The sequence below is a fragment of the Cyprinodon tularosa genome, unplaced genomic scaffold (assembly GCF_016077235.1).
Source record: "Cyprinodon tularosa strain WSP-4 unplaced genomic scaffold, ASM1607723v1 ctg44, whole genome shotgun sequence".
Classification (NCBI taxonomy): domain Eukaryota; kingdom Metazoa; phylum Chordata; class Actinopteri; order Cyprinodontiformes; family Cyprinodontidae; genus Cyprinodon; species Cyprinodon tularosa.
Window position 1 is genome coordinate 1,861,596 of NW_024039163.1, and position 12,335 is coordinate 1,873,930.

At 36.0% G+C, this 12,335-nt stretch overlaps 1 protein-coding gene across 1 annotated transcript; it reads left to right on the forward strand.

Annotated features, from left to right (window-relative positions):
* The first annotated feature begins 4,285 nt into the window (after nucleotides 1-4,285).
* LOC119793062 (kelch domain-containing protein 10-like) lies at nucleotides 4,286-11,470 on the forward strand. The gene is made up of 10 exons (XM_038300015.1): nucleotides 4,286-4,525; nucleotides 6,242-6,334; nucleotides 6,438-6,659; nucleotides 7,344-7,498; nucleotides 7,589-7,737; nucleotides 7,862-7,946; nucleotides 8,953-9,019; nucleotides 9,098-9,145; nucleotides 9,244-9,383; nucleotides 10,706-11,470. The coding sequence occupies exons 1-10, from the start codon at nucleotides 4,441-4,443 to the stop codon at nucleotides 10,913-10,915; spliced, it is 1,254 nt and encodes a 417-aa protein (XP_038155943.1). The 5' UTR covers nucleotides 4,286-4,440; the 3' UTR covers nucleotides 10,916-11,470.
* The last annotated feature ends 865 nt before the right edge of the window (nucleotides 11,471-12,335 follow it).

Sequence of the window (12,335 nt, forward strand, 5' to 3'; positions counted from 1 at the left end):
GTGCAGATAATAAAAGTAGAAAGTCTTAGAAGTTTTTTTTTTTTTCAGAAATTCACTAATAAAGCAGGAAATCTTTTATCTATTTATTTAGTTTCATTATGGCAAAAAACTAATTCAATTCAGTTTCTTTATATTGCGTCAATTCACAACACATGCCATCTCAAGGCACTTTACAGTTCACCTGATCATACTGTCAAACTGATTCAAAGTTTCTATCTAAGGAAAACCAGTTGATTGTATCGACTCATTGACTCGAATGTAATCCCTCACATTAAGTATGCTTGTAGCGACAGCGGAGAGGAAAAACTCCCTTTTGACAGGAAGAAACCTCCAGCAGAACCAGGCTCAGTGTGAGAGGCCATCTGCTGAGGCCGACTGGGGTTTAGGGAGACAGAAGCAGAGATACAAAAAGCAAATATCCAGGAAACACTCTGGGCCAACTCTAATGTCAGAGGATGAAGAGAGCACATCCAGCCAGTCACAGTCAGAGAAACAGGACTAAACTGGAAAAACAGGCCAATCTCAAACATCTATAAACAAAGGTGTCGATGGCATCAGCACAGCTGATATTTCTCGCCAGGGTGGTGTGACAGCCAAACAGGAACAGACGAACCAAAGCTACTATGAGAAAAAGCATAGAGAGCAATATGCAGAATAATAAACACAGAAGGTTCTCAGAAAATTTTAATATTCACCAAGATCAAAAAATACAAAACATATACTTTTTGTAAATTCTCAACAATTATAGGAAAGACTGCTGGCTCATGAGTCTTTCATAGGAGTCATCTACATCACTCTTCATGGGTAAACCTCATTCCTAAAGATTTAACATGCATTTTCACTTTTTTTTTTAACAAAATAAAAGATATAATGTTGCATTTACTCACATCTATGAAAACATCTGCTCCTCTTAACAAAATACAAATAGGCAAGAGAATATCAAAACAAAGATTTAAAACATTTCAGCTCTCATATTGGGGCACTCATAGACAGAACAATTGAACCCCCATTAAGGCTAATTTAGCCGTAAACTGGTTCCCATGTGGATCAGTGATGGGTTTGTACATGACAGCATATGCAATTTGCTGGCAACAGAGCCCGTACGTCAAGGCATAATAAGTCAAATGATCTGTTACAGCCACTGTTCAAAGCATGTGACTGTCAGTCTAAACAGTTAGTGAAGGTTTGAAGACAAGAAGGTGCTTTCTACATGAACCGTTAAGCATTACTAGTACTTTACAGACTTTATTAGGAGTGTTATTTAGAGCTTGCAACAGACAGGGTAGTCGGAGTCTGTGCATTTGCACAACAGATGTCAGAGGTCATCAAGAAATGCTCATCCAGGAGGATTGAATCCTGCAAAGTCATCAACTCTTTACAATCAGCTAGTTTTCCTTGGATAGATATGTATGATTTTATTAAATTCTCTTTGTAAAGTACATGAAATATGTTGTGAATTTGCTCTTAATACATCAAATTAATTAAATTAAAAAGAGTGCAGTGGAAATTTCTGATACAACATCAAAAACAAGCTATTTTTGGAATTAGGAGAAAACATTGTGACATGCTACAACAACTTTAGTCAAGTATGTTTTATGATGACTAGATAATTTCAGTCTTAACTGAACACAGAGGAAGTTACTTTACTGGATGGAATACATGTAGGAAGAGCCAACTTCGGAACGGGTCGATTTTTAAGCCATTCGGTGCATTTTTTCGTTGATTTGTGTTATATCACATTTAATTTTTCTGTGTTACACATCTAACATATTATTTGTCTGATATGAGTTGATAATGTAGGTCACATAATATTTACTCTCTATGTTTACCAGAATTCCTAACAAAAACAGCAGAGAAGATAATTTAATAACAAGAAATTCCCTCCATAAAAGACATTTCATCCCAGCGCTGCATGTCCCAAGGACGTAACATCATCAATGACCCGTCACACCCCCACCATGGACTTTTCTTCCTGCTGCCCTCTGGGAAGAGTCTTCGCAGCATTTGATGCAGATTCAGTAACAGCTTCTTCCCCACTGCCATCAGACTACTGAACTGTTGAAAAAACTCTAAATCATGTCCCATACTGTCCATCAAACTCATAAAACCAAACCAAAATACTGCATATTTGCACTATATATATTAATGCTCTGAATTTTCATATCAATTTGTTTTTTTGCACCATGTTTTTTTTTGTCCCACACTGTTTACATTTTATCGCTGCTGCACTTTAAGGAATGGAAATGTCATGAGAGCTGTACAAAACGAAATTTTACACTCTGTGTATACAAAATGACAATTAAAGTTGTTTCAGTCTAAGTTCTCGTTCTCACCACCGAAGGAAAGAAAAAAAAATTTTGGAAATCTTGAAGCAGGAATAAAAAAACCTGTAACTTGACTCCATGTAATTAAGATCACTTATGAGTACTTAGCTAAAAATTGTGAGGTCACTTCATGCTGTTGTATGCTTTATTTTTTTGTTTGTTTGTTTGTTTTTTTAAAGGCAAAGTATGACAATTTTAACATACTGGAAGAACACATTTAATCTTTGATTAAAGAGATTAGACCAACCAGATTATCCTTCTTTCTGGATCTACTGCATGTTACTGTGTTTTCACTGAGTGGTTTTAATCTAATCAAGTAACTGGTGCATTTCAGTATGTTACAATTAGTAAACCCTGAGAAAAATGTGTTGCTGTGATTGATTTTAATTTACATAACCTAATTTTCAAACTTGATGAAGATTAGATACTAAAGCTTTTCAAGTGGTAGGGCTGCTTGTCCTGTTTATACCCTTAACTCCTGTAATCTATCTAAAAAAAAAAGCAAGATCAGGGGTAAGATTGATGCTTGGTATTTAACCACTTTATTGACTCAAAGATCATGCTTTTAAGTAGCTCATGACGTTTTCTCTCTGCTTAAAAATAAGGCTGACAGTCGGCACTATTTGCTTTTAGTTTCCGCACCAGGACAAAATTAGGCTCAGTATAAAGTTAAACTAATAGAATAAAGATTATGAAGAGTTATAATCGAAATCTACGGAAGAGGATTAGGGCCACTGAAAAACAAAAAAAGCTAACTGATTTTTAAATTTTATTTCAGTATAATATGAGAAAAAAGTCAGAATTCTGATTTTAATTTCAGAATTCAGACTTATTTTTCTAAGAATTCTGACTTTAATTTCAGAATTCTGACTTTTTTCTCAGAATTATAACTTTAATCTCACGATTCTGACTTTTTTCTCAGAATTCTGACTTTAATCTCAGAATTCTAGATCTTAATGTATATGGGCACCATGACGGAAGAGATGTCGGAGCACTCAGCTTCACTGACAAATATTTGAGTTGTTTGTGAGGGCCAGTAACACATTGGTGGAAAATTACAGAAGTAGGCGACTTTTTACGTGACACAGGGATCCCCGGTGATGTTATTTCTTTAATGGAAGAGCAGAAGGTGATTAAAACAAGAGAGCTAGTTTAGTCTTTAAAATAGACATGACTACGGCTTGATGCTAACATGTTTATTAGCTGTCAGAAATTAGTCAGAATTCTGAGATTAAATTGTGAATTCTGAGAAAAAAGACAGAATTCTGAGATTAAAGTCAAAGTTGTTTTTACTAAAATTATATTTAAAAATCTGTTAACTTTTTTTTTTTTTTTTTTATTCAGTGGCCCTAATCCTCTTCCGTACAAAACAGACTGGAAACATATGGGTTGTTTTTTTACAGGAATTTTAAATATCATATTTTTGTTTCAAATGGCGAACTTGCTCGAAAAAAAAAAAAAACTTTATTCTGAGATTAAAGTCAGAATTCCTAGATTAATGTTATAATTCTGAGATCAGAAGTCAGAATTCTAAGATTAAAGTCAGAATTCTGAGGAAAAAAAAGTCACAATTCTGAGATTAAAATCTTTTTTCCCCATTATAAGCTGAAATAACAGTTAAAAATCAGCTAACTTTTTAATATTTTCAGTGGCCCAAATTCACTTCCGTAAAAAACTCATCGCAAATCTAATCAAAATGTGATCATCTGGAACATTAAAGAAGCAATATAAAATAGCTAGGTCTACATTTATTTTTTTAAATGTAACTGTATATTCACCCAGTTTGTTCGGCAAATTATTTTAAATGTTATTAATTTCATATAACCAGGTTCATCACATCGTTTCTTGTGATAAATGTCTTAAATTATAATGATTGGTCTCGTCATACTTTTGCAATACTACGGACTCTTCAAGTCTTGAACGCAGCACGATGACGCATCCTCTTTTGATTGGTCAATTCAGACCAGCTGGTTAGATGTGAGCAGAGTATCTCAGTTTTGCAGGGAAGCTGTAGCTCGCCTCTTGCAGTCTGATGCCCGGGGACGTTTAATCAGAGGGAAAGCGTTTTTGGTCCATTTACAGTTGGAAACTATTTATTTGCGCCTCTCCAGTGAAAATGTCGTCGCTTGAAGCTGGTGGAACATTTACTCACCTCAATACGTTCGAAAAACTATCGTGGAGGCCGTCTATCCGCGATTCAGGTTTGTAAACAAAACCATCTGCTAAGAAGAGTGCAACATATTGCACACACAGCAAAGCAAATGGAAACTGTTTAAATATTTTTAGCATGAACAGCAATTGTTAGGCAAAGGACGATTAGTTAATGTGAACTTTCTTTGTTCCTAACTCCGTTAGCTATAGCTACTTCAGGCTAAAGTTAGCTTCCGTTGCTACGGAAGCCCGGCAGCAGGTTTTGATCATTGTTTTTGTTGCTATAATCTCTCTGCAAATTGACCTGAACATGTGGCAGTACAATGAAAAAAATTTGGGCGGACCAGATCAGACCAAAGCTGTAAACAAAATGGCGAAGTTTTATCTCTAATTTGATTAATTTTGTCAACTTCTATAACCACAGCATTGTTTGGTTTCTGCTCTCCCAAACATTAAAAGGGCTGTTATCTGTGAAAGGTCTACAGCACCATAGTGTTTCACTTAAAAAAAAAAAAAAAAAAGCAACAGTACAATTGTTTTTTACAGTTAAGCTGTTGAATCTATATATAATGAAGATTTTATCATTTCGTATTATTTATTTTTAAAACCTCATGTGCCTGGTATCTATTTTATTTCCCTTTATTGCACAAACACAGTTTTCTGTACAGCCTCTTGCAGAACTGTGCATTATTCTTGCACTTGTTTCATATTTTCAACTGCATTTGTCAACAGCTTTATTCTGAGATCATCCGATTAAGAAAGAATGCACCTTTTTGATCTCAGTATAAATCCAGCTGGTATGTTAAGGCCTCAAAGGTTTATTAGAGAATAAACGGCATCAGAAAGAGCAGGGGACAGTTTGGGGATAAAAGCATTGCCAAAGATAAAACCTGGGTTAAACTTTTAAATATCACAAGCTATAAAGTTTCACATTATTCAGAGTTGGCTTAGAATTGAATGAACATGTCAGAGCTAGTTAGGAATTTCAAAATGACTTTAGGCAATAGATTGTAGAGCTCTAAGTGCCTTTCATCAGAGCCATGTAAAGATGCTTACTCACCTTCAAAGAAAACATTTATTGAAACTTTTCAACAGTTAATAAATAAAAGGCTACTTTTAGGAGTGTATGGAGTTGACAATCCTCATTCTGTTGAGTTTATTACTGTCTGAATAAAGAAAATAAATAACGGGGCGAAGAGATTAAGCCAAGATGCAGTTTGCAAAAATGTAGTAGTGGGTTCTCTGCTCTGATAAGTCTAAAGCAAAGTTTTTTGCTCTACATGCAAAGCACTGCATGGAGGAAAACAAAGAATACCCATCATCCTGCAGGCATCACATTTACAATGAGTTTTCTTTTGCCAGAAATGATCTGGCGAGCGAAACCAGTCAGACTCAGCTCTTTAAATGTTTTTTCAGAGTAAAATTGATTAAAAAAATATTTATCTTCACATACAAAGTAGTTAATGCAGTAACTTAGGTGGTGTTCTGCTGTAATGATAACAAAAAACAGCTTTGTATTGAGTCAGTATGGCTACATAACAAGGCACAATATACTTTGTTTTATTTTTAAACAAGACTGAAAACAATTAATAACTTTCATTTCACATTTATGTGCTACTCTTTGTTGGTCTGCTAAATAAGATATAAACAAATGACTGTAATGTCCAATAAGTGAAAATGTATAACTACAAATGGGTTATTATTACTATCACATTTTATAGTTCGTATAGTGCTGAGGTGAGGTGACTTTGTTTTTGTATCTTCAGGCTCCAAGAAGCGAGCGCGATGGCTTCAGGCGAGACGCATCTTCTCCCCCAACGGCCCCAACCTCCGGATCCCCAATAGGTTCCTGAGAGAAGGTACTGACATTTGAGGAAAAGCAAATCGATGAGAGGATAAAATGTTTTTAGTAGGAAGTGAGAGAGATTCTGTGGTTGGTTTAGATTTGAATTTTTCCTGCAGGACACTGCATACCGCCTGCCCGCAGTGGACACCGCTGTGTTGCAGACAGCTCTAACCTGTACGTCTTTGGAGGTTACAACCCTGACTTTGAGGAGGCGGGCGGCTCAGAGAATGAGGACTACCCTCTTTTCAGGGAGCTCTGGCGGTTTCATTTTGCCACAGCTACCTGGCAGCAGGTTCGGACTGAGGGCTACATGCCCACAGAGCTGGCGTCTATGTCAGGTAATGACTGATGCTGAGCAGCGAAGGTGGGATTTAAGGGTGTCCTAGTGTGGGTACAAATATAAAGTGTAAATATCCTGCTTCTTGTTCTTAAACAATAAAATACAGTAGAAAATGGATTTCTGTAATCTGCTGATTATTATTATTATTTTTTTTGGTTTATGAACCCTACCTACAGACAAACCAAAAATCTAAGTGGATGTCTGCAGCCACATTCATCTGCAGATTTACCCAAACAAGTTGTTCATCCTCTTGAGATTTCAGTTTAACTGTTCTCTTTAACGGCTTAACTTCCTCTTTTTATGACTAAAATGTTGGTTTCCATGTCTGCAAACTACTCTTGTCTCCAATCAGATTTTATAGACATTGATGCCTAATAAATAGTTCTTTATTATATTAGGCTAATATTATATATAAAAAAAATGTAAAATAAGTCCCCTAATTGTGTCTCTATGTCTAAATTGTTAAAATTATTTGTCCCCATTTTTATTAAAAAAAATTATTTGATTTACACACGGCACAAATTTTAGCAGAGAAGAAATGGCCGTTGCACTACATTTTAATTTTTTTTATATTTGCTGGTTAAATGTAAACATGAGATCAGGAGCAGAGTGTAAGATGCAAACCCTCAGATAATTTTGTCCTTCCGCTTCACTTAGTCTAAATCAAACTAATGTCTCTCAGCTGTCTTCCATGGAAACAACTTGCTTGTTTTTGGTGGCACCGGGATTCCCTTTGGTGAAAACAACAGTAATGACGTCCATGTCTGCAACGTCCAATATAGACGGTGGAACCTGCTGAACTGCAAAGGGAAGAAACCGAATAAGGTGTACGGACAGGTAACGTTTCTGTGCATAGACCATAAATTATCACGGGCTGTTTGTTGCGTTTTACTTTGCCAAACACGCGTCTGGGTTCTCCATTTCCAGGCAATGGTCATTATAAACGGCTACCTGTACGTGTTTGGAGGCACAACCGGCTACCTCTACAGCACTGACCTGCACAGGCTGGATTTGAGCACCAGGGAGTGGACCCACCTCAAACCCAAAAACGCTCCGTTAGATCTTCCTGAGGAGAGGTCAGTCTGATCAGAAAGACCACTGACACAACTGCAACTCAGCCTCTGTCACTTCTTGCCTTCATGTCCAGATTATTGCTGCAACTAAAGACTGATAAAGTTCTGTTTGGGTTTATTTCTGCAGGTACAGACACGAGCTGGCGCATGATGAACAAAAAATATACATTTTGGGAGGCGGGACCTCCTGGATGTCTTATCCCTTAGATAAAGTAAGAAATACGAGATCAGTAAGACTTTTAAATACAGCTGATAGCAGAAACTTACTTACTGTATATAATGAGATAACCTTGTTTAACTCCAGATTGTTTGAAATTTATTTAAATGACAGTTTTCCTATTTTAGTGTCTCAATTTAAGCTCTGCCCTTATGTGTTCTGGCTTGAGATCAGCGTTTTGTCAAGGACTCCCCAAAGTATTGATTTTGATGTCCTTAGAAAATATTATATAACTGGCCTTTCAGCCCATGCCTATCCAGTGTTCTGGCATTTAGCAAATAATTATAGTAACTCTAACAGGGCTGGACGATATGGTCAAAATTTATATTGCAATATGTTTCTTTAATAAATGCATTATAAAACGGATATAAACAAAAGACGGCCTAGTGGTTAGGGCATTGCTCTAGGAATCCAGAGGTTTTGATTTCAAGTCCCACTCCCATGGACTGACACTCTAGGTCCCTGAGCAAGACCCTTAACCCCATCCTGCTCCCTGCGCGTCGCACAATGGCAGCCCACTGCTCCCCAAGGGAATGGGTTAAATGCAGACTTAATTTCGTTGCTCTGTACTTGTGACACTGTAATGAGGAAAAAAAAAAAATATATATATATATAAAATATATATATAAAAAGCTATATATATATAAAAAGCTGAATAATGCCCACAGCAGATTCCTAGACAACTGTTTTGCCATGTTTTTAAAAGTCTCATACAAACCTTTAAAGTATTTGCTTTTAAAAATACAAAACAATTAAAACCCAGCTTGCCAGTCATTTAATCTTAGACTGTAATGTATACTGAAATAGGTGAAATGTTTTAAAAAGTCATATCATTCTTATTAACTTAAAATATATTGCAATATATTCTGCTATTAATTCTTGTTTTGTTCTGATTTAAAACAGGAAGCTTAATTTAATGTCAGACAATGAAGTAAAAGGGATTCATTTTAGATCTAAACATCTGGCTTTAACTTTAATTCTGTATTTTATTTCTGGTTTAGATTCATGCATATAATCTGGAGACCAACTACTGGGAAGAAATAGTGACAAAACCCCATGAAAAAATAGGTACGTTCTTCATGTTTTTAAACTAACTGTAGATTTTATGATTCCTTTTATGACTTACAACCTGTCTCTTGTCCACAGGTTATCCTTCCGCTCGCAGATGTCACAGTTGTGTTCAGGTCAAAGACGGTATGCAGATAATCACTAAACCTTCAGCAAAAAAAATGCCTGAATTGCTGAATTGAACCTTTTTGTCTTGACCGTGTTTTTGTTTTGTTTTTATTCAGAAGTGTTTATATGTGGAGGTTATAATGGTGAGCTTATCCTGTCTGACCTTTGGAAGATAAACCTCCAGACCTTTCAGTGGACCAGGCTGCCTGCTGTCATGCCGGAACCGGCCTACTTCCACTGCGCCGCCGTCACTCCGGTCAGTAATTTGGCATTTCAGAAACAAGTGATTGTGTTTTTATATTCACTACGTTCTTATCAATCAGTTTCGTCTGATTTTTGTAAAACCTGATTCAGATTTTGCACTGCTGTGAAATCCTCGCAGAAGGCAACGCTGAGCTTCCACTTTGCAAACACTGTTAGACATCAAGAACTTTATGTAAAAGCATAGAAACATTGTTAAAAACTTTAGCACAGTTACACGTTTTACATTTTGAAAGTGTCTTTAGTATGTTTTGTACCATTAGGGAAGCCACTGGTTTTTGGCTGATCAGAGTGGACCTGCTGATCCCAATTTTAGCAAAAACTGATAATTATTTTCTTTGTTATAATGGACACTATAAGGTCATAATAAACCTTCAACATTCCAATCTTATTTTATTGAAAAACAATGAACAATATCTTAAGTGCACACAATAATATTCTAAAATACAAAGAGAAGGTTTATGGAATGGACAGCGGCTGATATTAGGACCTTTGCAGCGGTAGATAAGATCTGTTTGATGTACATCAGCTGATGCCGATCAATAAATATTACAGAAATTGAGACTGATCAATAGATCGGTGCACACCTGGTATGGAGAGCCATTTTATAAAAATTTTAAAAGTTAAATGCTCTTGTTGAAAGATTATTAATAAATATTCTATGAAATGATAAATGTCATCATGAAGTGAAACTAAATAAAAAAAAAATAGCTTTAAATTTTAAAAATTTGTTTTAATTCATTTCAAGATTTATTTATTTGATAGTTTTATTTTGTAAAGCAATTTTACATATTTCAGTCACTTTTTTTTACCTGTTTTTTTTCTTATTTTAAGCTCTTTTAATTAATGTTCTTATATTCAAATGAGGGGCGCGTGGTTCTATCTGTGCAGCGGTGCTGCTCAAAGGTCAGCGATTCAGAGGAAAACAAGAAGGCCTTTTGTGGAATGCTACTAATCCTCCTAAATTTGAAGAGTATCTTTTTAAATTTTCTTTAAAATTGCCAATAAAGGTCCCAAATTTCCACATCCAGCAGGTCTCAGGACTGACGGAGGAAGAAAGTATGATTAAATAAACACAAACACATTTATGTGCCAAAGAAAAAGTAAATTTTAATTCAAATGACATCTAATTGTGATGCTGTACCCAAGTTGAAAGTCAAACTAAGAGTTTTAACTCCTATGAAAACTAACCGACTGAGGGAGGTTTTGTCTGACAGTCTGACTTGGTGCTAATGACACCACAATCTGTAAAACTGTGGGCAGTGGCCATAGATACTCACCTATAGAGGTTTAATCTACTCTTTGCTGCTCCTTCAGGCTGGCTGCATGTATGTCCACGGCGGGGTCATCAACATGTCTGGAAACCGAAGAACTGCCTCTCTGTACAAAGTGTGGCTGGTGGTGCCCAGCCTGCTGGAAATGACCTGGGAGAAACTGTTGAAAACGTTCCCTCATGTAACACAGCTGTCCACCCTTCAGCTGCTGAGCCTGGGACTGACACATTCACTAATTCAGAGGCTCAAATAGACTGAATAAAGAAGCTCACTGATGATCACCAGCACTAAAGTTGGTGGTAAGTAGGTCAAAGACAAGCTCCTGTAATGTCAGACTTTGGGGAAAAGAATTTTTTTTTTTTAAACAACACTTGATTTTTTGTTGTTGTTAGAAATTCAAATGTTAGTCAGAGACATCGAAGGGGTGCAGATTGTAACCTCTATGCACATGTAAAACCTGACTTGTAATGTAAAGCCTTTGTGCACGTTTCCTTTGTCCCAGAAACTTGTAGAGCATGAGGGTTGATTTCAACAACAAAAAAAGAAAACTAAAGCAAGTAAAGACAAAGTGAATGTGAATGCAGGTTGTGTAATGATGATATTTCCCTGATTACTTGGTACCACACTGAGGCCTGCTGCAGTGTTGAATCCCCTGAGATTTCCATTTTTCATCAGATGACATCTGTAGCTGATTTGGGCTTCACTAAATATAAAGGAGAGGCGGATATCTGAAATTTCTTCAGATCTTTCTGGGGCCATGATGTGCAGTTTTACTGTTGAGCTGTTCATTCTTTGAAAAAAAAAAAAAGGTCCGTTCATTGATCACATTCGGCCTCTGATCTGATTGCCTCTTTTTAAAGGCTCACTGTGAAACATCTGGTGCCTCTATGTTTTTACCTTCATGGTTCCTACACATCATTTCATGCTTAGATTTGCAGATTGTTCGGGCAGTTCTAAATTAATAGGAATTTGAGTGGGAAAACTTTTCTGGACGATTAGAAACAAAAGAAAGCTGAATAACACTTCTCATTTGGCAGTGTGTTAGGGCTATTCCATTCTATTATTGGCATCTAGACTAATTCAGATCAGCTCTTAGGACCAAATACCAATTCTTAAAAGCACAATTTAGTTAGATTTTAATCTGCTCCAATACTTTATTTGCTAATATCTGAACCAGACCTTGTTTAAAAATAAGGTTTAGTTTTTTTTTTATAACAAAAGCAGTGAAACTGTTCCCGTATTTTGTTTCTTTAAAAGGATGCTGGTTTTCAGTGTTAAATTCAGTTCGCGACGGGCAAATTTCAGCAAAAAAGATTTAAAAATAATCAGCTTTTTTAGTTAGCATATTTTTTTTTTGAAACAACAAAGCAAATAATTTTCCAGACTCAACTGATTGTTTTTCAAACTTTTCCAGACCTGGAAAATTATCCCCTTACTTTATCGTGTTGAAAATTTATTTATTATGAATTTACACATGATGCTCCACAAGTTATGAATTATTTTCCTTCATCCATTTGTTGCCTTTGATGGCAGATTATTCAAACTTTTCGTTTTGGAAAGGATATTTATATATTTTATTTTTTGAACCATGGTGGCAGCGCTCTACACTTGAGCCTTTCGATGTTCCTGATTCGTCACTCCAATAGACTGACTGTACATATACTTTTTTATTA

Excerpts from the sequence above, each read along its gene's own strand:
- LOC119793062 (XM_038300015.1), top strand. The coding sequence starts at position 4,441 with ATGTCGTCGCTTGAAGCTGGTGGAACATTTACTCACCTCAATACGTTC. Across the intron at positions 6,335-6,437 it reads CAATAGGTTCCTGAGAGAAG|GACACTGCATACCGCCTGCC; the intron begins GTACTGACATTT and ends TTTTTCCTGCAG. Across the intron at positions 9,146-9,243 it reads TTGTGTTCAGGTCAAAGACG|AAGTGTTTATATGTGGAGGT; the intron begins GTATGCAGATAA and ends GTTTTTATTCAG.